At 36.7% G+C, this 23500-nt stretch overlaps 1 protein-coding gene across 1 annotated transcript in view; it reads right to left on the bottom strand.

Annotated features, from left to right (window-relative positions):
* Positions 1–23500, bottom strand: part of LOC107654393 (calmodulin-binding transcription activator 1-like) — a 340679-nt gene that overhangs the window by 113587 nt on the left and 203592 nt on the right. Inside the window, exon 5 of the mRNA XM_016441439.1 lies at positions 17432–17567. Coding sequence (XP_016296925.1) covers positions 17432–17567 — 136 coding nt within the window. The remainder of the gene's footprint in view (positions 1–17431; positions 17568–23500) is intronic.

The raw sequence follows: 23500 nt of genomic DNA, 5'->3' as shown, positions 1-23500 counted from the left end.
TGAAATATGACCTGGATATGTTCTTGACAGGTTTGGTGAGATTTAGTACTGTTGCTTTGTTTGATTGTCATTACATTAAGACAAGTTTGATGATAATGAGGATGATGATATATACTATAGCATTTTGATATCATTTTGATGATATAATACAATTTTTTTCCCAGCAGACTTGGTCTTATGTCATTTCTCGTTCCTAATAATTTTTGGCAGTGTAAGACCCTGGAAGTGAAACAGTGGTCTGGACTATTGGACTTGTTGCTTCATTTCTCTCTGGGCAGAAATTCAAAACAGGCTTCTTGGACTCTATATTGGGCTTACAAAAATCAAACAAAAATGATACTACACCAAATCCCATATTCATATAATAGAAATTATCAATATTTTCTACTATACTGTATATAACGCTTTACACTTTTAGAATGGAGCATCAATATAAATAATTCTACAAAATAATAATAAATAAATAAATTGTGATTTTTAAGACTAATGTAGACTAATGTGATTTATAATATCACCTATAATATTAAAAGTTATATTTATTTTAATATTAATAATATTAAATACATTATAATAACAAATAATAAATAATTATAATTATAAATATTATTATTAATAATGTAATATTATTAGTCATTAGTAATTATTTGTAGCAGTATTATGTTAGTTAATATATTATATAATTATTAATAAACAAACAAATAAACAAACTAATGTGATTTATAAGACTAATGCAGACTAATGTGATTTATATCGCCAATAATATTAAAATCACTCTTTCATTTTAATAATAATAATAATAACAATTAATTAACATTAAAATACTAAATAATAATAATAATAATAATAATAATAATAATAATATTGTTAATTATGTTTTATATCATTTACTTTTTTAAATTAAAACGTTCATATAAATAAAATATCTAAGACAAGAGCAGACACAATGATTTTCTGTTTACTGCATACAAATGCATCTAAACCATATTCTGGGTCCCTAAATGAGCATTCTGGGCTCTAAACTGAGAAGACATAAAAACAGCCCACTGTCATGATGACTGGACACTGACAAATAAAAGAACAGCGGGTGATGAGTCACTGGCCGCCAGTGAATCACTTGTCCGTGCTCATCTCGGGACAATTTTCTCTTCCATATCATGTCAGAAGACAGTGGGAGTTCAGCTGGGAAAACCTGTTCGCGGATAATCACACGTCTGCTCTACCTGAAGCATCACTGTTACCATAACGACAGAGATTGATGAGAGGTTGTGGGGCGGGCTGCCCGCAGTTGACCTATTGACCCCTGAATCAGAGGACTAGCAGAGCAGCACAACCCAGTGACTCATAGAGCAGTACGGGCCAACGGAGTAAGATTCGCCATTCCTTCTAACAGCACAGGTTTCTCATTAGTCCTGCAGTCAATCAGCGGAAAACAAATTTAAGTGGCAAAAACAATCTCTGACAAGCAGACATTGCAGCGCAGGGGACAAGGGAGGCTCGCATGCAAATGTGAACGCGTGTTTCTCGTCATGGTTTTTGGATGTCATCTTCTGTTATCTGTGGATTTGAAGGATGCAAATGAATGTGTTTATGCAGGAGGCAGAGGGTGGAGTGGGATAGAGCGAGAACGGGAGAGCGGATAAGTTTTGGATTTGCTATAGTATGCATGTATGTGGCTCTGTTCTGGGAGTTTGAATGGCTTTCCAAGATTATATGAAGATAATTCATTAAGAACGGATTGCACATGCTGTCTGTGTTGTTTTAGAGCCTGATTAACTGAAGTATGGAAGCCCATTTCTGACACTGAAAAAAAAAAAAATCTGACTTTTTTTTTTCACAATTGTGAGATTATATCTCGCAATTCTGCCATTTTCCCAAAATTGAGGTAGAACCTTCACCTTCTGACTTCTCAAAATTGTGAATTTATATCTCACAATTTTGACTTTGTTTCTCAGAATTGTGAGATATAAACACGCAGTCGCGGGTTATAAAGTCCAAGTCTGAGAAAAAATAAATAAAATTTTCTTCGAATTTGCAAGTTTATATCTCATAGATCTCACCATTATGACAAGAAAATTCTGAATTGCAAGTTTATCTCGCAATTCTGACTTTTTGTCAGAATTGCTCATTTATATCACACTATTTATAACATGCAATTACATGTTTATGTCGCACAATTCAGAGAAAAAGGTCAGAATTGCGAGATGTAAACTCACAACTGCAAGAAAAAAAATTTCTAGATAAGCCGCGATTACCTTTTTTTTTTTTGTTATTGAGTGCAAGCAAGCTTCCATACTAAAGAAATCCAACACACTGGCTCTTTAACATGTCAAAAAAGCTCCTCATGGCAGGTCTGGACACATGCCCAGTTCTAAAACTCTTCTCCATCATTTGATTGTTTAGTGAATCCGCCCCCATGTGTTTTCAATGTGTGAAGTCCACAAGTCCTCACAACAGTGGCACGTAAACAAAACCAAAGTAGAAAAACAGAGAGTGAGAAAATTCTGAAATGAAAGGCGGATATAAAAGCTTTTTCCACTGCACTCCACAGCCAATGTGCAGAAATTAATTGAGTGAAAGAGATCTGCTGTTTAAAGGTGAAACAGGTTATGGCTGGAAGTGAAACAATTGTTTTCTGTTTGCCTGAGGATGTGTATCTTCCACTTGAGTTCTCTCGCTCCGTTTCTCTCTTTTTCTTCCTGACTGCCCTCACATCATGTTTAAGCACATAAAACGGATAATTTTGGTCCTAGATGCTGATTGGACAATACATCAGTTTTAAAATACACATCATAATAATTCTGAATTCCATTGCATCCATTGTGGATGAGGGAAATATTGATTATAAATATACATTCATATACATTAATTCAATAAAAAATGTCATTAAAATGGCCCATCTTACCTAACATTTTACCTAACATTATTTCACTCAACTGTGAGTCAAGTGTCCTGTGTGTCTCACATAGTAGATGCTATTTGCATAATAGTTTCACTTGTAAGTTAAGATGCTCCCTTAGAAGACAGCAGCCTTTTTAAGCAGTAAGGTAGCTCACTAGGTTTTGGAACAGAGCTTAAAATCACAATACAGAACAACCATGAATGCCTTATTGCTTAATACCTCTTGCTCTCTCTCCCTGTTTTCTTCATTCTGTCCTCTGGAGACTTTATTTTGCACACTTGCGTGAGCTGCTCATTTCTCCTCTGTGATTTATGCATTGAAAGGCCTCTCCGGATCGAGAACGTAATTCTGTTTTTGTGTTTCACATCAGATGTCTGGCAGAACGAGTCAGTATGGTGTGTGTTTATGAGCGTTTAGTGTGTTTACTTGGACGGGCCTTTTGAGCTCCACGGATCAACCGTACATGTTCGGGAGGGTATTAGCGGCTACATGCAAGCGTAACCTGCCTGTCATTCCACAAAAAACACAAAGTGAAAAGCCTGAAAAGCGACTCAATTTGCCGCTCTGTACGAAAGGCTTGTTAGATGCTCTGAATCAAAGAGTCACATGTTTGTCTAGAAGAAAAACTCTATGGGAAACATATGGACATAAAATCAAAAAGTGACACGTGCTGTGAAATAGTAGTTTTTAACTAGTTTTTACATGTTTAAAGGAACATGTGAGTGGTGCTTTCCATGCTAAAGCTGATTCTTGTGTGCTATGCAGCTGCTAAAGTGTTGTGCAATGTAATCACAAACAAGTGACTCTCATGAGCCAGTTCTTTTAATGAATCAAAAACATACAGTGTGACCAGTCTAATGCAATTCACAAATGACTCTCACGAGCTGGTTCTTTTAATCTTTTAGTTTAAATCAGTTTGTCAAATCCTGAAATCAGTGAATCATTCAAAGTGGTTATTGAACCAAAATCAGACTTCACTTACTGAACTTAAATTTTTTAAATGTCTTTTTTTATAGAAAATTTTGTGGACTTGAGGATAAAAAATATTTAACTAAAATATTAAATTATAGAAAGAATATTATATATATATGTATATTTAGAGTGGCCTTTTATTGTGGCCAGCCTAAGGCACACCTGTACAATAATCATGCTGTCTAATCAGCATCTTGATATGCCACACCTGTGAGGTGGATGGATTATCTTGGCAAAGGAGAAGTGCTCACTAACACAGATTTAGACAGATTTGTGAACAATATTTGAGAGAAATAGGCCTTTTGTGTACATAGAAGAAGTCTTAGATCTTTGAGTTCAGCTCATGAAAAATGGGGGCAAAAACAAAAGTGTTGCATTTATAATTTTGTTCAGTGCATATAGGGTCATATGCAATTATCCAAACTCATCTTCACAATAAACAGAACAAACTGACCCTTTGAACATACATTAAAAGATGCAACTATATTTTGAAAGCTAAGCATGCCATTATCATCCCATATGTCAGCAAGAATCCTTTTTCCCTGCTTTGACCACTGTTCAGATCTGAATGGTTCTGAACCACATTTAATGGTCCTATTACGCCATAAGGGAGTCTGTAGGTGCCATTTGTTCTTGTATTAACTAAAATATTTTGAGTTAAAAATGTAATTACATTAAAAATTATTAATTAAAATTTAGAATATAATTAAATATAAATACTTGTATATATAAATATACATATATGTAAATGTATAGCTTTAAATGGTATTTTATTTAAAATTAAGTATTTTATGTTTTATTTTATGCTGTAAACTAAAATGAGAAACAAAATAAAACTCAACCCTTTTTTTAACATATATAAAGTAGAAATGATGCTCATGGTATAGAGAGGAGAAATGACTGTATCAGTTGCTCTTTTAGAGGATATGGCGATAACGTATATGGGCTCTCTCTCCATTTCATACATTGAGTCATAGACACAAACAGCATTCACAACACACTGTACACAAACTCAATAAAACACAGACATGGCACACACCACAACATCAATACTGGAAGGCCACACATACACTTTGAAGGATAAAAGAGCTTGTGGCCACGAGCCAAGAATGATCTCAATGGCTCCTTCAGCCTTTGCAGAAGAGAGGCGTATCGATTGGGTCTTAAGACATCGCCTGTATCAGTGTGTGTGAGTACACACACATATTTATATATAGGTGAGTGTGTGTCTGTGGGCAGAGTTTGCATGCATGTAAACCCATCCTCCATCTGGCTCCAAAATGGATTATTCAGCAAGAATATTATATGTAGTCTGAGAAACAAAGAAAGCAGTCTCAACGGAGATTCAAAAGAGAGCGGAAGAGAAAACATGACGGGGAGATCACAACAGTCCATCACAGAACACTGACACTCATTGATTGAATAAAATATTATTTCCCCACCCTCGATTATCCCGGGTGAGTCCAACGTGATTGCATCTTTTTGCTCGGGAAACCACGCTGGCTGCCGTCTGTCTTATCTTCTTACAGCCAGATATAGGAGCGGAAAGCACACAAGGCAACTTTATACGTCTCCAAACTCTTCCACAGCCCGGACTGGAGCCTTGTGTCACGGCTGGGGATTGATGCTATGCTTATTGAACATAACGCCGGACCAAATTGCCTCTCTTGCTTTTTACACTGTGAATAATGTAGGAGCCACATAGTCCTTCGAGCACAGATAAATTATATATGGAAGCTTCCTGTTGGGTAGAAGCAGGGAGGAATGCGGATGCCCATCAAACAGGCCTCACTTATGGCGCTTTTCCACTGCATGGTACGGCACGGTACGAAAATGGCTGTTTCTTTATCTGTTGAGGAAGTACAGATGGTCCTCTCGTTGATAGCAGAGGAGGGGATTCAGCGAGAGCTTGATGCGGCGACGCGGAATGAAAAAGTTTTTTAGGAGTCGCGGCAGTAGAGGCGGCGCAACTATAACGACAGGTGAATAATCCCACCCACTCTAAAGCAGTACTGAACTGCAGTGGAAACACAAACCGTGCCGTGCCGTGCCGAGCCGAGTCGTACCACGCAGTGGAAAAGCGCCAATAGTTGGCCCACTGACTTTAGATCAATTGTTAGTCAGTAGGGCTGCAACAGATGATTACTCTGATAATAAAACGATTATTAGAACGGTTAATTGACTAATCGTCGATTATTTCACAGATGAATCAGTAAGCTTTGATCGATTAATCAGCTTTTGAAATTCGTTGAAATATTTAGCTAAAAATATTCTATACATAATCACATAGAGCATTTAGAGAAAATCAAGTTGAAAGCAACACTGACAAAGTTTTTTCGTGTTCCACATCGCTTTCTTAAAGGATTAGTTCACTTCCTGAATAAAAATTTCCTCACCCCCGTCTCATCCAAGATGTTCTTGTCTTTCTTTCTTCAGTCGAAAATAAATTAAGGTTGTTGAGGAAAACATTCCAGGATTTTCCTCCATATAGTGGACTTCAATGGGGATCAGCGGGTCCAAATTGCAGTTTCAAAGGGCTTTACATGATCCCAGTCGAGGTATAACAGTCTTATCTAGCAAAACAATTGGCCATTTTATAAAAAATAAAACAATTATATACATTTTAACCACAAATGCTCATCTTGCACTAGCCTTGCGATGCACATTTTCACGCATTGCGCAATCATGTTAAAAAGGTCATGTGCGGTTAGTTCTTCAACTGTGTACTTCGGTTCAAACAGAAAGGGTAGGGTGAAAAATTAAGGTTTTTGAGAAAAACATTCCAGGATTTTTCTCCGTATAGTGAACTTCAGTGGAGATCAACGGGTTGGAAGTCCAAATTATTGTTTCAATGCAGCTTCAAAGGGCTCTACATGATCCCAGCCAACTAATGGCTTTTTTCTAAAAAAACAATTATATAATTTTAAACCACAAATGCTCATCTTGCACTAGCTCGACCTCACACATTACGTAATCACATACGCGTGACGTAGGCGGAAGTACCAACCCAGTCTTTACAAAGCGAACGTGCAAAGAAAGTCAAATGCCCTTTACAAAAAAATTATAAAACAATGATGTCGGACGAGTTTGAAGTTGGAGGAGAAAATGAGAGTTTCTTTTCAACTGAAGAAAGAAAGACATGAACATCTTGGATGACATAGGGGTGAGTAAATTATCAGGAAATTTTTATTGTGGAAGTGAACTAATCCTTTAACAGTTGTTTTCTCACCACTGACATGTTTGCTGTGTTTTTATTTCGTAATTGAGAGGAAAGCACCCAGCATATATTTACATATTCATCTAAACGTCGCTCTCAGCAGCATCGGGATGTTCACTAACAGTAAAGCGCTGCTTGCAAATATCAAACTTCTTTTTACATCCTTTTTACAGTGAGTATATTTTCTGTTTGTAGTTTTGTAAAACTTTCCCATACTCTACGGCTTCAGCTTCATTTGCACTTCTCATATGCATGTCTTCTTCTGTTGGATTGCATCCGGGAAGGCTGACGCTACACTGGCCAAACTGCGTTATTGCAGGCCCTTACATTAAAATTTGAATAGTCGAATAGTCATTTGATCTCATATGACTTAAAGGGATAGTTCACCCAAAAATGAAAATTCTGTCATTAATTACTCAACCTCATGTTGTTCCAAACCCATAAGACCTCTGTTTATCTTCAGAACACAAGTTAAGATATTTTTGATGAATCCCGCGAGCTCTCTGACCCTCCCATAGACAGCAAGTGTCCTTACACGATCAAGGTCCAGAAACGTAGCAAGGAGATCGGTAAAATAATCCATGTGACATCAGGGGTTCAACCATAATTTTACGAAGCTACGAGAATATTTTTTGTGTGCAAAAGAAAAAAAAAAGGACTTTATTCAACAATTCGTTTCCTCTGCCTCACTCTGGTGCCATTTTGGAAAGTATCCACTGAACGTAAACAGTCTATGATGTTCTGTGTCAGCTGCGTCATGCAGATACGTTGTTTATGTTCAGATCAAATTGCAAACAACATAGAAAACGTATCTGCGTGGCGCAGCTGACACAGAACAGCATACGTTGTCTACATTCAGTGGATACTCTCCAAAATGGCGCCAGGGTGACACGGAGGAGACGAATTGTTGAATAAAGTCGTTATTTTTGTTTTCTTTTGCGCACAAAAAGTATTCTCGTAGCTTCATAAAATTACGGTTGAACCCCTGATGTCACATGGATTATTTTACCAATCTCCTTGCTACGTTTCTGGACCTTGATCGTGTAAGGATCCTTGCTGTCTATGGGAGGGTCAGAGAGCTCTCAGATTCCATCAAAAATATCTTAATTTGTGTTCCGAAGATGAACGGAGGTCTTACGGGTTTGGAACAACATGAGGGTGAGTAATTAATGACAGAATTTTCATTTTTGGGTGAACTATCCCTTTAAGTCATATGAGATCAAATGACTATTCGACTATTCAAATTTTTTTATTGCAGATTATGTCAATAATGTCAACTAATCATTTCAGCCCTACCTGTCAGGATAAAAAGTCCAGTTTTACATTCAAACGGAATAATTATTTTGCACAGTGTGGATTGAGGTGAAGCAAGCGCAATTAATATTTATCATTATTAGCTACAGCACTGTTTCTCAAGGCTAGGGATTTATTTTAGTGTTTATTGCAACACAGACATAAATGATATGTGAAACGCTAAACTGTGTTTTTTCTGAAAAATCAGGCTCTCTGCTTTTAATTGACAGACAATAAAGTCTGAGTCCGCCTGAGTCTGTCTGAGCCCAAAATTCATTCATAATTGCAGAGTCGAAATCCAAGTACCCCAACTTTATTAACAGCTAAAGTGCTGAGTAAGACACGAAGTCTAATCTTTTGAGAACTATTGACATCTAACTGAAACCAAGAGCTACATCTCGTCTTACACGAGATTTTGTCTTAAAAAAGAAACACGGCAGTGTTTGTGAATTCATTATATCTGTGCAATCACAGAATCCCGTTTCACGATTAAACAATTTAGGTTTAAGTAGCACAGAAACATTTCTCCAAATTAGTGTCTGCTTGTAGCCCAATCAAACAAAAGTTTGTACAGAATTTAATGTGTTTATGGCAGCGCTGCTCTAACACCAAGATGTGAAGCAGCACATTAGCCTGAGCTGATACCGACTGGGATAATTTGGGGAAAACGGTTCCTCTTTTCAAGAAACTTTGGCTCCCTGAGCTGGGTGAGATTAGCTTTGACAAATGTACAATATGCTGTTTCATGGCCACAAAAAGCATATGAAAGTCAGCGAGACAGAGTTAGCGAGCGATGGAACTCGATGACAAACACAAGTTGACAGCTTCCAGCACCATTGGCAGCCATCTTTTCTTTTCCCGCTCTGGGAATTCCCAGAAGCTCTAGCAATAATCCATACGCTTTTATTTTTCTGCTCTATACCTCACAAGCTATACCTCTTGCTGTTCTCCTCAGAGGCTCCCCCACAATCGTCTTACTCATTCACAAAGTTTCTTTTTGGATTTCTGCCTCTATTTCTTCTCCAGCCTCCACACCAGGGACTCGGGGTTCGATACACCTACCTGCTGTGAGTTCCAAATTCATTTGAGCGGATGGTGAGGACGTGGAGGAGGGGTGTGGAGAGAATCAGTGAGAGGAGAGATCAGTACTATCACAAATACACCTTCTGAATCACTCCACTCAAACCTGGACAACGGCTTCTGCTGGATTGCGTCTGGTCTAGCTCTGGCCTCCGAGTCATGCCGGAACGACTGTATTGACGTTGTTAGTGCAGTCAGATGCTTTTCGATTACTTTAAAGCAAATTTTCAATCAAAGAATCAAGGCAAAGCACAAAAAATTTCAACTGTAAATATTGGACAAACAGTTTTGTTTTTATGCATTTTGTGTACCGTAGATAAATACAAGCAATTATCAAAAGCACCTTAGCAACCACTCAGAACACTGCTGCATAGCAACACCCTGGCAACCAATCACTCAGAACAATATAACAACTGTATAGCAACAACCAAGAACATCTTAGAAACTGCACAGCAACAACCTGGTAACTGCTCAGAGCTTCTCAACAACCACATAACAACTACCAAGAACATCTTAGAAACGGCATAGCAACACCCTTGCAACCACTCAGAACACCATATCAACTACATAGCAACAACCAAGGACATCTTACAAACTGCAAAGCAACACCCTGGCAACCTCTTAGAACACTATAACAACTGAATAGCAACAACCAATAACATCTTACAAACTGCATAGAAACACTCTGGCAACCAACCACTCAGGACACCTTAAAAACAACATAGCAACCACCAAAAACATCTTAGAAACTGCATAGCAACACCCTGGCAAACACTCAGAACACTATAACAACTGCATAGCAACTACCAAGAACATCTTAGAAACTACATAGCAACACCCTGGCAACCAAATGCTCGGAACACCTTAAAAACAACATAGCAACCACCAAAAACATATTAGAAACTGCACAGCAACACCCTGGCAACCACTCAGAACACTATAACAACTGCATAGCAACTACCAAGAACATCTTACAAACTACATAGCAACACCCGGGCAACGACTCAGAACACTATAACAACTGCATAGCAACAACCAATAACATCTTAAAAACTGCATTGCAACACCCTGAAAACCAACCATTCAGAACACCTTAAAAATAACATAGCAACCACCAAAAACATTGTATAAACTGCATAGCAACACCCTGGCAACCACTCAGAACACTATAACAACTGCATAGCAACTACCAAGAACATCTTAGAAACTACATAGCAACACCATGGCAACCAAATGCTCGGAATACCTTTAAAAACACATAGCAACTACCAAAAACATCTTAGAAACTGCACAGCAACACCCTGGCAGCCAAATGCTCGGAACACCTTAAAGACCACATAGCAACTACCAAAAAAATCTTAGAAACTGCATAGCAACACCCTGGCAACAAACCACTCAGAAACATAGATACAGTATGTATAGGTAGATACCCTATTAATGCCTGTTAGCACAACATTTAAAATGTAATATAGTTTAAAAACTTATAATATAATACACATTAAAAACCCAAACCAACACATTTCTACCTGTGAAAGTTTATCCTTTTTTTTTTTTTCCAGGAATTGTCAACGGTTTTTACAACCAGAAGCTGTGCATTGTTGTGGCATCCTGAAACTCATTTATTTTTATTGTGAGTGACGACACATCTGTTCCAAGATGGCGGAAGCATCAACGTCTCTGGACGGATTGAATGTGACATCTACCTATACATATCTATCCTCAGAACACCTTATTAACAATAAGAATTATAAAATTATACAATCACTCTGAACATGTTTGCAACTGCATAGCAACACAGTTAGACTCTCTCATTTACATTAAAGCAATTTTTGACTAAATTAAAGAATCATGGAGAAGTCCTAACAGTGACCAAACAGTTTGACTTCTATGCATTTTGTTTTCTGAAGATGAATAATAGTGATAGGACTTGCTGGGAAATACTACTTATTTAGCTGGTTTATGAGGCGCCAGACTAAACCACATTTCCAATCACTCTTTATGGCCGCATAAAAATGATAAAATACAGATAAAGCATCAATTACACACCTAATGTACATCCTTTACCGTTTACTGTATTTTGTTGCATTAGAGCTAAAAAGCTTCCTGTTTTTGTTGGAAAGTGAATAAAAGAAGTGAGTCCAACCAAAATCACTTGAAGCCACATCACAGCATAATTACGACTTCTGAACTTGTAAGTAGGAACTTCCCGGGGGGACGCGAGTCTGGGAGGTTTTAGTGCATGAATGCATTTAGCAGATTTTGGCTTTAGGAAATGCTGGCAAAACACTGCATGTGGACGAAATGTGTTTAAATCACGGGTTTGCCAGTGAATACAGCTTGTTTAGATGCAATATATTGTATAGCAAAGTATTACAGTTGTGTTATAAACCACTATTTCACAAAATATTAAGCAGCACAACTGTTTTCAACATTGACAATAATAATCATGTTTCTTGAGCAGCAAATCCGCATATTAGAATGATTTCTGAAGGAGCATGTGACGCTGAAGACTGGAGTAATGGATGCTGAAAATTCAGCTTCGCATCACAGGAATAAATATAATTTTACAATATATTAAAATAGAAAACAGTTACTTTAAATTGTAATAATATTTCACAATATTACCATTTTTACTTTTATTTTTGATCAAATAAATGCAGCCTTGGTGAGCAAAAAAGACAATTTTAAAAATGTTACTTTTTTTTTTTTACTTTTGAATTGTAAATATGCTTAAAAAAAAAGAAAAAAAAAAAGAAGATGTTTATCAAATGTTTGTGCATAAATATGACAACACTTTCTAGATGAAGCTCTCTTTCACAGATTTTCCCAGCAACATACGTGTGCTTACTAGGTGTTCATACTAGATCAGTTCTCTCTCTCCCCCTACTGGCATGGAGGTCAAAAAAAGACATAAGATGTGCCAGTTCCACTGGCTGTTTCTTGGTCAGTCTCCCTCCCATAATCAAGCAGCATTAGCCTGTGTGTTTCTCCACTTTTCTCTAGGCATTAGCAGCCATTCTAATAGCCTTGATTTATTCCTGTTGGTTTAATCTGCGAGTCTCCAGGCGAACGGAACAACTCACACGACGGATGCACATCTGTTACGTCTTCGGGTGGGGGTGTATGTGTGTGTCTACGCTCAACAGATGTGCGAGTACGTTCAATCATAATGCACACAACAGAGGCTTTATTTGCTAGATGACTTGGGCCGGTGGAATTAGTTTCCACGACGGTGCGCGCACTACGTCACACGTGTCTCACGAAGCCTGTCAAAACAAGACAAACTAAACTAAAATAATAGGCTTAAATATCACAACTGATGAAAAAACAAAAGCAAATGGCACAGAGCAAATCGGATTAAACAGAGCTATGGGTACAACAGTTTGCCTCACTGCAGAAAAATTTCATTCATGATAATTTTTTCTATGTGTTTCATATTCTTAATGTGGAAAGTTTTCATTAGATTTCAGATATTGTTACTGTATTATTGTAAAACAATGTCTTTGAATAAAATCAGCATAAATTAAACAAAAATAAATTAAACATAAAATAAAATAAAATAAAATAAAAGGATCATTAAGATTTTTTTGTAGTGACATAATTTCTATGATTAGTTTCTTTCTATGCATTTCATATGCTTAATGTGAAAAGTTTAATTAGATTTCAAATTATTTTCCTGTGTTATTGTAAAACAATTGTTCTTAGCACAAATCAGCATAAATTAATGGCAGAACAGCATATAGTTATAATATATAATTTAACAATTTTGTATAATTTAAATACACACTTATATAAAGTATGTGTGTGTATGTATATATACTGTATATATATATTCTTGACAGGTTTAGTGAGTTCTGGTGACACACACACACACACACACACACACACACACACATTCAAGATTGCATCCCCACTGGCTTCAGTCACAGATCCATCATCTTAGTTTCCTTTAATAGCGAAACTACCTAACTACTGCAATTATCCTCTCTGTCGCTGTGACTACTGCTCCCATGGCTACTGCCACCATCGCTAGGTAACCAGGGACTCCAATGGATGCTGGTAAATGGCTTAGTTCTTTATCAGAGCAAACAGAGCGAGTGTGGGGATCTAGAGAGCACTTTAATGTATTTGGTGTCCAGAGGGCAGGAATGGCTTATGATGGAGAGCTCAGGGGCAGGTTTGGGGTTGATTTCTGTCCCCTTATAAGCACTCTGGTGAACTGGTTCCCGACACTGCCATTCAAGTCCCTACTGTATATTGCGAGTTTGCAGTCTGAATTAAATGTGAGAAGATAAAAAGACATAATACAAAGACAACTAATGAAAGAAAGACTGAATGAATGAATCTATTTGACTGATTCATTAAAAGAAAAGCTCATACAGGGCTAGTAATTTGTTTGTATAAACCAATTGAAATTACGGACTTTTTCCGTGTTTAAGTGCTATAATCCCCGGTGCATCTACCAACCCATAAAACGTGAAAACGAACAACACAGTAATTTTTTTTGGACAGTTTAAGCGCAAAAAGGCATGAAAGAGAACTTAGTTTAATACTCACATGCCGTGTGACAGCTGCTTTCTGTGCGCGTGCTTCGGATGTGTGCGCTCAGAAAACAGCATATCAGAAATGTAAACTAATATGGTTTAAAACGCATGATTTCAGCATGATAATTAAAACCAGACAGATATTTTTTTTTTTAGCAGAGTATCTGAGGTATGAGCTGTAAAGGCAGAGCCCTATTCTGGAAAAGGGGGTGGGGAGCAGCAGCTCACTTGCATTTAAAAAACATGCAGTGTTTCTGCTTCCACTCAAAATAGGCATTTTCAAAATGATATAATAAATTATCTGTTAAAATGATGCAGCTAAAACTGCACAGACACATTCTGGGGACACCTGAGACTTATATTACATCTTGTAAACAGGGGCATAATAGGTCTCCTTTAATAAATCAGTGAACCTTTTGATGATGAGTCATTTGTTTGTTGCTCATCTGCATGTAGTCTTCAAGCAGCTGTAATAAAAACATGCTGTTAAATTTAAGGGTCAGAAAGAGGTTGTAAAGGTGCTTTTTTCCCAATAAAAGCTTGACTAACACAAGGAGGAAAATATGCTACAAATTGAATAATATTTCCCATTTAGAAACTGCAGAGATGCCCTGCAGAGCTTTTTCATTTGAATTCTATCTATCTTTCTCTCTCAAGACTTTGGGTATTTGTGTCATTGTGCCAAAATCCCCTCAGTGGATGAGTCTGTTTCTGCTTGTTTCATAGAGCCAAAATAAAACACATTTGCATCTGATTTAAGTCCTAATGTAAGCTAATGTATCCTACTTCGCTTGATTGGATTGAGAAATAAGAAATGTGCTTATTAGTTGAACACACAAACGGCCTGAAATATCTGCCAATGCCAATATAAAATTAAATTCAGATTTCCAAAGGGCCGAATCTCTGGGAATAGTTCTGGTTTAGGATTTTACATCCTAATATGTAATTATATGACCAGCAAACCGGAAAACAAACCAAAAGACTCGCCACGGTTGCCCTTTTAGCCCAGCACAGGTGAAACGATCATCAGTCAGAATGTCGTTGTTCATTCAGACCTACCGTCCCTCCAGACAGAAACATCTTGTATGATTATTGATTCAACATCAGCTGTCCACCCATTTTCTACCCTGTTTTCAACATGTCAAACAAATTTGGAGGAATGATTCGCATTGAAAAATGCCCCTAGGGATGTTCTATAGTGGAGTCTGCCATCGGCACCACACATAATGCTTTTCACAGATGGACAAATACACATTTCATGCCTGTCATATTTCCTTAGCTTGTGTTGTTCTAAATGGTAGAACTGTGTTATACAAGTATTACATCTGCTGGAAATTACGTTCACTTAAAAGATCATTCTGTCATCATTTACTTATTTCCATAAATGTTTGAGCTGACGTGAGGGTATTTTCACGCTGTTCTTTTCAAAACAACAAAAACATACACTGAGACAATTAGGCTCCAAAATGGACAAAAAAAAGCACCACTGAAGCACCCTATACAACTTATCTGACCTGCTCATTATACAGCAATTTGTTTGAACAAACATTCAAATATACGACTCTTATAAGTTGCTTCCTTGAAGCTTTTGACTCTTTTGAATCTCAGTGCCTCATTAAAAGAACCAGCCCATAAGAGTCATTTCTTTGTAAAAACAGGTGAACAATTGAGTCCTACGAGCTGGTTCTGTTAATGAATCAGTGAATCATTTTGACAGCTTCATTAAAAAGAACCAGCTCGTTTTTAATTTGTATTTTACGAGCATTATATCTGCCTGGAAATTACATTTTTAAAGTACTGCTCATTTAAAATGATCATTCTGTCATGTTTACTCACCATCATGTCATTCCAAACATTTAGAAAGGTGCTGCTCTGTGCAATACAACTAAAGTATATAGTGACCAAGGGCATTAAAGCTCCAAAAATGGACTGTAAAAGTAGTCGATACAACTTGTTTCGAATGATTCATTAAAAGAACCAACTAACAAGAGCCATTTGCTTGTATAAGCATTCAAACAAGGGACTCGTATGAGCTGGAACCTTCAGTGAATCACTGAACCATTTTGACAAATTTATTAAAAGCAAATGACTCTTGTGAGCTGGTTCAATTAATTCTGCTCTTTTCAACACAAAAAAAGTATATAGTGACCAGGGGCATTCAAGTTCCAAAACAGACAAAATAAGTACCATGAAAGAACTCCATACTTTTTTGAAATATTCATTAAAAGAACCAACTCGTAAGAGTAATTTGTACAAGCATTTTAACAAATGACTCTTGTGAGCTGGTTCTACTAATGATTCAGTGACTCTTGTTGCCAGTTCATTTTAAATTTGTATTTAAATCTGCCTGAGATGCCATTTCAAAGGGATTGTTGACTTAAAATGATAATTCTGTCAAGTTTACTCGCCCTTAACAATAAATGAGCCATCTTCAATACTACAAAGGGCATTTAGGCTCCAAAAAAGTAGTCCATACTACTTGTTTGCTGTATAGAGACTCTTTAAATATCGTCTGCACATATTCAAGGTTGGCATGTTAAAACAAACATTACTGAATATCATAATCAGTTGAGACAATTTTAAAAGACTCAGAATATAACAAACGTTTGACATGAACAAGATTTATGATACTTTTATGCTACTTTTTTTTGTCATTTTTGACTTTGACAGCCCCAGTTGCTATTAACGTTAACAGTATAGAAAAGAACAGGTCGGACATTACACTTTGTGTTTCATAGAAGAAATAATAGTCACAAGGGTTTGGAATGGCATAATTGCTAATAAACAGTGATAGAACTGTAATCTTTGCATAATCTATCCCTGTAAAGGCTACACATGCCAGCAATGTATTACGCTAAATATTGTCTCCGTCTCTAACTGGCCTCATAAAGCTCAGTTAGATCAAGGTACACGGCTCAGGTGAACGACTCGGGTAGCTAGAGCATCAGAGGAGACCGGCGAGGCCCGCACTCATCCGTGCGTTCGTTCTATCACGCCGCTAAAACGGCAATGTGCTGACATTTCTCTTCATTAGAGGCAGTGAGCAGGAACGCAGGGACTGGAGACATGCTTCATTACGGTTCTTCATTTAAAGGGGCCACGCCTGAGCTGACACATTAGAGTCATCCGCACAGGGACGCGCGCCGGCGAGGGGGGTTCATATCTTAGAAAGGTCATGTGCAATGGACATACACACACAAACACAAGTTAACGTGATGAAAGCACCATCAAAGGATTTGTGAAAAAATAGACACCAGTTTTGTCCCCAATAGCGTGTTCAGGAACAATCACTGTACTTCCAATCAGTCTGATGACACTAAAGCCAGACGCACACAAAAACCTCATGGTTTGACAGTCTGTGCTTCCATGAGGTTTTCTGGAGAGTTTGTGATTGTATCTTGTTACTAATAGCAAACAGCCTCTCACCTCGACTCCCTGCACTTTGAGCTTCATGTGATCCTCCCGCGTGGTTTTTCCATCTTTCCTCTTCTTCCAGCAGTAGCCATCCTTTCTGTACTTCACCTTCTTCCTGTTGTAGAGGATCATAGACCCATTCTGCGGCCTGAGACAGAGAGAAAGGGAGAGTTTAGATGGATTTGTTTTAGCACACACACAAAAAACACATACTTTAATAATAGTGATTGCGTTTTTATTTTCTTTGCTTTGTTTTTTAAGACAAATAAAGTGAAATATATGGGAGAGTAAAACTAAATGAAACATAATATAACATAAAATGTTTTTAAAAGACTGACTGATTTCAAAGATACTACACAGTATTTACTAAAACACAAAATATTAAAAATAGAAATGGAAATGAATATAAAACAAATAAATATTATATACATAAATTTTCATATTATTTTTAACCCTTTACTCTGCATTTATATATCATTAAAAAGCAAAATAACATATTTAAAAGACACTATTTTGTATTATTTTTAGATTCTTAAAGTATATATATATATATATATATATATATTACACACACACACAAAAAAACAACAACAAAAAAAAAAAATATATATATAAATTACGAAAAATATATATTATACAAATTAAAATAAAAAATATATATTACAAATAACAGCCACTTTCTCTGAAGTTATTGGCACAGAATATTTTACAGCATAGAGCATTCGAGTAAACCAACCTCTTTCAATTTATAGACTCATGAGTGCAGAAAGAATTTCCTCCAAAATAATTCATAATTCCAGTAATAATAAAACACTTTAACACATCAATGACTCGAGCCTCTATCGCTCAGAGCTGATGTGAGGAACGTACAGCTCATTATTATCATAACCGTACCGTAGACGGAGTAAAACACGTTAGCTTGACGGAGTGCCTTCCAGACCGCAGCGGTAGCAGGATTAATATCACACTGAGGCCCTTTATGTGGCCCGTCCGTTCCCATTTATACTGGAGGTTTATTGCCGGCTCTGCATTTGTAGAGAATTCTTCTCTGCCCACTTCTTGGTTTGACACACAAACAATCGGTCTTGGGACTGTATTTAATGGGAATTGGTTCGATGACTGTTTATAGGTTCTGTCATGTGCATTGGTTGGTTGTGCTAATTTTTCACCGGTGACGACCGATGCCATGGGAATGTTTCCTGGGTGCCGTTTGCCAAAACTAATGTGGAAGGCAGAAGCGCCCTGCCAGCACATGCCATGCCGTGTAGCCTCAGAAATCATCAGAAATAAATGTGTGGGAGAGATGTGCCTGATCTTTGCTTTGTAGTTATTTTGAGACTTTTTGACACTTTTTATTAATAAAATCAGAACAGGGACAGGAAAGCAGAATAAGTCAGAATTCAAACTGCATTTCCTGTACAAGGACCAAGTCTTAACATATATGGAGCAGGAATAACAATAATAATAATGAAAAAAAATATTATATATTTTATATATATATATATATATGTGTGTGTGTGTGTATATATATATATATAGGATAGGACAATATTTGGCCGAGATACAACTATCTGAAAATCTGGAATCTGAGGGTGTGAAAAAATCAAAATATTGAGAAAATCGTCTTTAAAGTTGTCCAAATTAAGTTCTTAGCAATGCATATTACTAATCAAAAATTAGGTTTTGATATATTTATGGTAGGAAATTTACAAAATATCTTCATGTATTTTTGGCTATTGCTACAAATATACCCGTGCTACTTATGACTTTTGGTTATGGTTTTGTGCTCCAGGGTCACACACACACACACACACACACACACATATATACTGTATATTTGTAATTAAACAATGACCAAGTCTCAACATATAAAAATATTGTAATTAAACATTATATAATTTCTTGTTTTTTTCTTGTATTTATTTATTTTGATTTATATTTTTATTTTTGTTTTGTTGTGAAATATGTTGCGAGAATGTTTCCAACAGATTCCCTCACACAGTGAGTGATTATAATTTCTCTTAGCAGTGGAAACTCAAATAAATATGTTTCCCCATTACGACACAGGTGAGCATTTTGTATCGAACACTTCTCAGAATGCTTAATATTTTAACAGGACTATTTATCGTGAGTGTGTTCAAGCTATTTGCTCGGCTCCTTTTCCTCGGGACCTTTGGGTGAGCCATTTTCTTTTTTAATTGAAGGCAGTTTGTTCTAGGAAAAAATGAAGCACTTTAGCAGGGGAATGTGAGGTGGGCCCGGAGCACATTTCCAAAAAGCAGCTGGAACAAGAGCTCTCTTCTGTGTCCTCTTTCTCTCTCCTTCTCTGTGTACTTAGGCGATCCAATTAATCTTATCAGAATTATACATATTTATACATGGAGAGCAGGGCAAAAGGAAAGCTAACCCTTCTGTTATCACACTCGGATGACAGGACACCTCTTCTGTTTCAGCGACTTAATGTACCAGACAGAAATGGAAAATATGGGCAGGGAAGAAATGTTATTAAAGGGATGTGATTCTTATTCAAAGGGCGGCATATGTTTGATTAAACACAGGCAGTCGATATGACCATGTAGGACTTCAGCAGAGCTTTGGATATCTGTATAATGAATAATAAATGGGATTGTAATGCTTTAGAATGCATTCATAATACATCAAATCTGTAGTAGTCGCACTTGAGTGCTGGCGTGTTTTAGAAGGATATTATAATGCAATCACGGAATAACTTTGCGGGCCACCCTTATTCACAGCAGGTTTATTTTTGAAAGGCACCAATTATAATACAATATCAAAGGGCAAAATTGTACAGACATGGCGTTCTGGCAACATGTTAGATTTTCCTCTAGCAACCTGGGAAATGTTCAGGAAAGTTAGAAAGTGTCTTCTCGCCACAGGTTTCTAAATTATTAATTGTATTCTGCTCATTTTACACATAAATAAAGCGCCTGTGCTGTGGTGGTGAGAGAGCTTTCTGTTAAACCTCGTTTACACCTGAAAGACACTGTGGAAATAGTGTCGTAATTACAACGGTAAACGCAAAAAGCAAGACATGAGGCTTCAGTTATGAATAAGCCAAATTTGGGATGTTCCAACATTTGCGCAAGTGATCTCCTGTGAAAACAGATGATAAACGGATGAAAATGTGCAGGTATCAGTGCCGAGGTGCAGCAGCTAGCAAATGACGCATACAATGCAAAGAAATACTGACCACTAAATACTCAATAATACACACTACTGTACACTGCCATTTTTTTAATAAATACTAAGTGAAAAAAAATACTTATTATGCAATGATAAATGTTTTCAACAGTAGTATGCTACCCTATTGACAAGTAACTCAATTTCATTACCGTTCAGCTCACATCTCGGATATAAATATGCGTATTTTGAATTTTTAATCCACTTTTGTGTAAAAATGTCTTTTTTTGTATTTGAAATAGAATACACAGATGTGAACATGAACAAATACTGCTTACTAAATAATGTGTAGTATATACTGTATACTGCCTAATGTTCAGAAATAGTATGCCATTATGCAAACTCAACATTTAAATCAGTAGTATAGTACAATACTTACAAGCAATTAAATTTAATTTCCATTCAGCTCTGATCTTGAATGTATTTCGAGAATGAGCATTTTCTTTTTTTATCCAATTTTGTGTTAACATGTCTTAGGTCTTGGCAACCCAATTAATTTATTGGCCTTTTAACCTACCTGAAGTCATCAACAAATACTATTTACTAAATCCTGGGAGAAAAAAACCCCTGATATAATTAATTACATTACTGACTTAACATGGTTACTTTAACATGGTATTTTAAATACAATTTCTGTAAGAATGTCTTCACAAACCCAAGCATACTGTATATATATATATAACTTTTAGTGCTAGCATGAATAATATTATTTTTGTTTTATTTATGGATGTTATAACTAAATTTGGGCATGCTTAGAATGGTATAAAACCATATGAACATGGCCAAATATAGGTAAACATTTTTTATATTGCACACAATGTATTGCACACGCACATACACAAAAGAGACTCCAGTCGCGTCTTATCCGAACATCACAATGTTTGACTCGACCACCAGAGCATCTGATACCTTTTAACAGACAGAGGCTCCTGGTGTGTGTACAGACACGCTGGCATTTAGCCACCTAAAGGACTGGCATTCCATATGGCACAGAAGCTGAGCTGTTTATCCTTGCAGGAGTCCTGCCTCTCTCAGCCTGTTTTCAGATCTCCTCACCTTGCCTGTTGATTTAATAAGCGATAACAGAGGTGGCAGGCGGTAACAAATCACCCCCCATGTATTCTCCCACCAGCCCACCCCTCAATGTCAGCAATCACACTCATCAATCAATCACCTCATTACCATGGTGACAGGACTGCGGCACACACGAACGCAAAAACACATGCGGACGGGCACATGTGCCGTTGGTGTGCTGCTGTCGGATGCAATCTAATGTAATTGTGGGTCTGATTGAACAGAATTTGATTTCTGCTGTCTGAGGGGGTGCTGAGGGTGTTTCTGGAGACAAGATTCCATCAGTGTTCAAGCGTCTTATCGAGATGCATTGCTAATCACAGCCTCTGATGGCAGTAAAGCAAGGCTGTGGCAGATTCAGAACTGAACCGAGAATGTGTTTTAAAAACCAACTTCATTCCTGAATTTGAATTCAGTTTGAATTGAGCAAACAAAGAGGATGCAGAATTGCAATTCCGATTTGAATGTAAGGAATTAGAATTAAAATGAAATTCTAAATTGTATTTAGGTTATATATTTAATCAGAAATAAACTCTCTTTTGCGGATCAGTGTAGAAGAACACTTAATTTCCCAGAATCCATTACTTGTGTTGAATTACAGTTCAGCCTGTTTTGTGTGGCCACAAAACACTTCGATTCAAAAGGGAACCAATTCTTCAATTCTCTGTAATGAGTGAAAGTCAACATGAAATGACATTTACAACCCACTTTACTTTCATAATGTGGTATGACCTATGCTTATTTGATATCAGCGCTGAAAGCTTTACTGAACACATATTAACTAACTATAAAATACTATGTTAACTATTGGAAAAGACTGCATTGCCTCCAGTGTTGGGGTGTAACTAGATACATGTAACGGAATCACGTAATTCAATTAAAAAAATAAATGTAACTGTAATCTGTTACAGTTACTGAGAAAAATTGTGTGATTAAATTACAGGTACTTATGAAAATGTTAACGATTACAAAGAGGGTTACATCTGAGTATTTTCACACACTTAAGGTCATTGCACACTGAGTCCGAAAATTTCGTATATGAAATTTTCGCACGTTAAAAAATAAATACGACCTCACGTTATGTCAATCACGTTTACACACTGCCTCCGAAATTTTCGTCCGTCATAAAAAAAAATTCGGATCGGGTTCAATTTTTTCTGTTTTTCACGTCCGTTGCAAGCATTTTGAGAGGTGATTTGTTCACAGAAATTGGTGGTCTTCTTTTTAATAAACTCTCTGTCCTCTCTATATCTCAATATTGGATGGACCAAATATTTCCTCTCTTTTTCTCTTTTTAAGAAGCGAAAAGACAACAAAATCATCCTCACTGCTTGAAGACTCCATTTAGTGCCGTTTTGCTAATTTTTTCGCAATGGATTAATTAATACGCATCGGTGTGCAAGGTTTCTGTGCGTGACGAATTTTTAGGATTTAGAATACGAAAAAACGCATACGAAAATTTCAGACTCAGTTTGCAGAGACCTTTACAGATATGATTGATTTCTTTCCCAAATTGCATTGACTGCTTTAAAATATGAAACACCAATGTTTCAGGAGTTTAGGACACAGAATAGGACACATGCTTGCTTAACTGTTTTATTTCCTATTTGGGTTTATGTACATGCTTTATTTTTTCTATGCAAAGATTTGATTTCAAAAACAGTATCATAGCTATTATATCGTTTCTTATTATGATTTTAAATCTGTATTTAAAGGGGTCATATGATGTTGCTAAAAAGAACATTATTTTGTGTATTTGGTGTAATGAAATGTGTTTATGCGGTTTAAGGTTCAAAAAACACATTA

Source organism: Sinocyclocheilus anshuiensis, unplaced genomic scaffold (genome assembly GCF_001515605.1).
Source record: "Sinocyclocheilus anshuiensis isolate Anshui unplaced genomic scaffold, SAMN03320099.WGS_v1.1 scaffold623, whole genome shotgun sequence".
Lineage (NCBI taxonomy): Eukaryota > Metazoa > Chordata > Actinopteri > Cypriniformes > Cyprinidae > Sinocyclocheilus > Sinocyclocheilus anshuiensis.
Note: the sequence above shows the minus strand (reverse complement) of the source record. Positions and strands in the feature narration are given on the sequence as shown.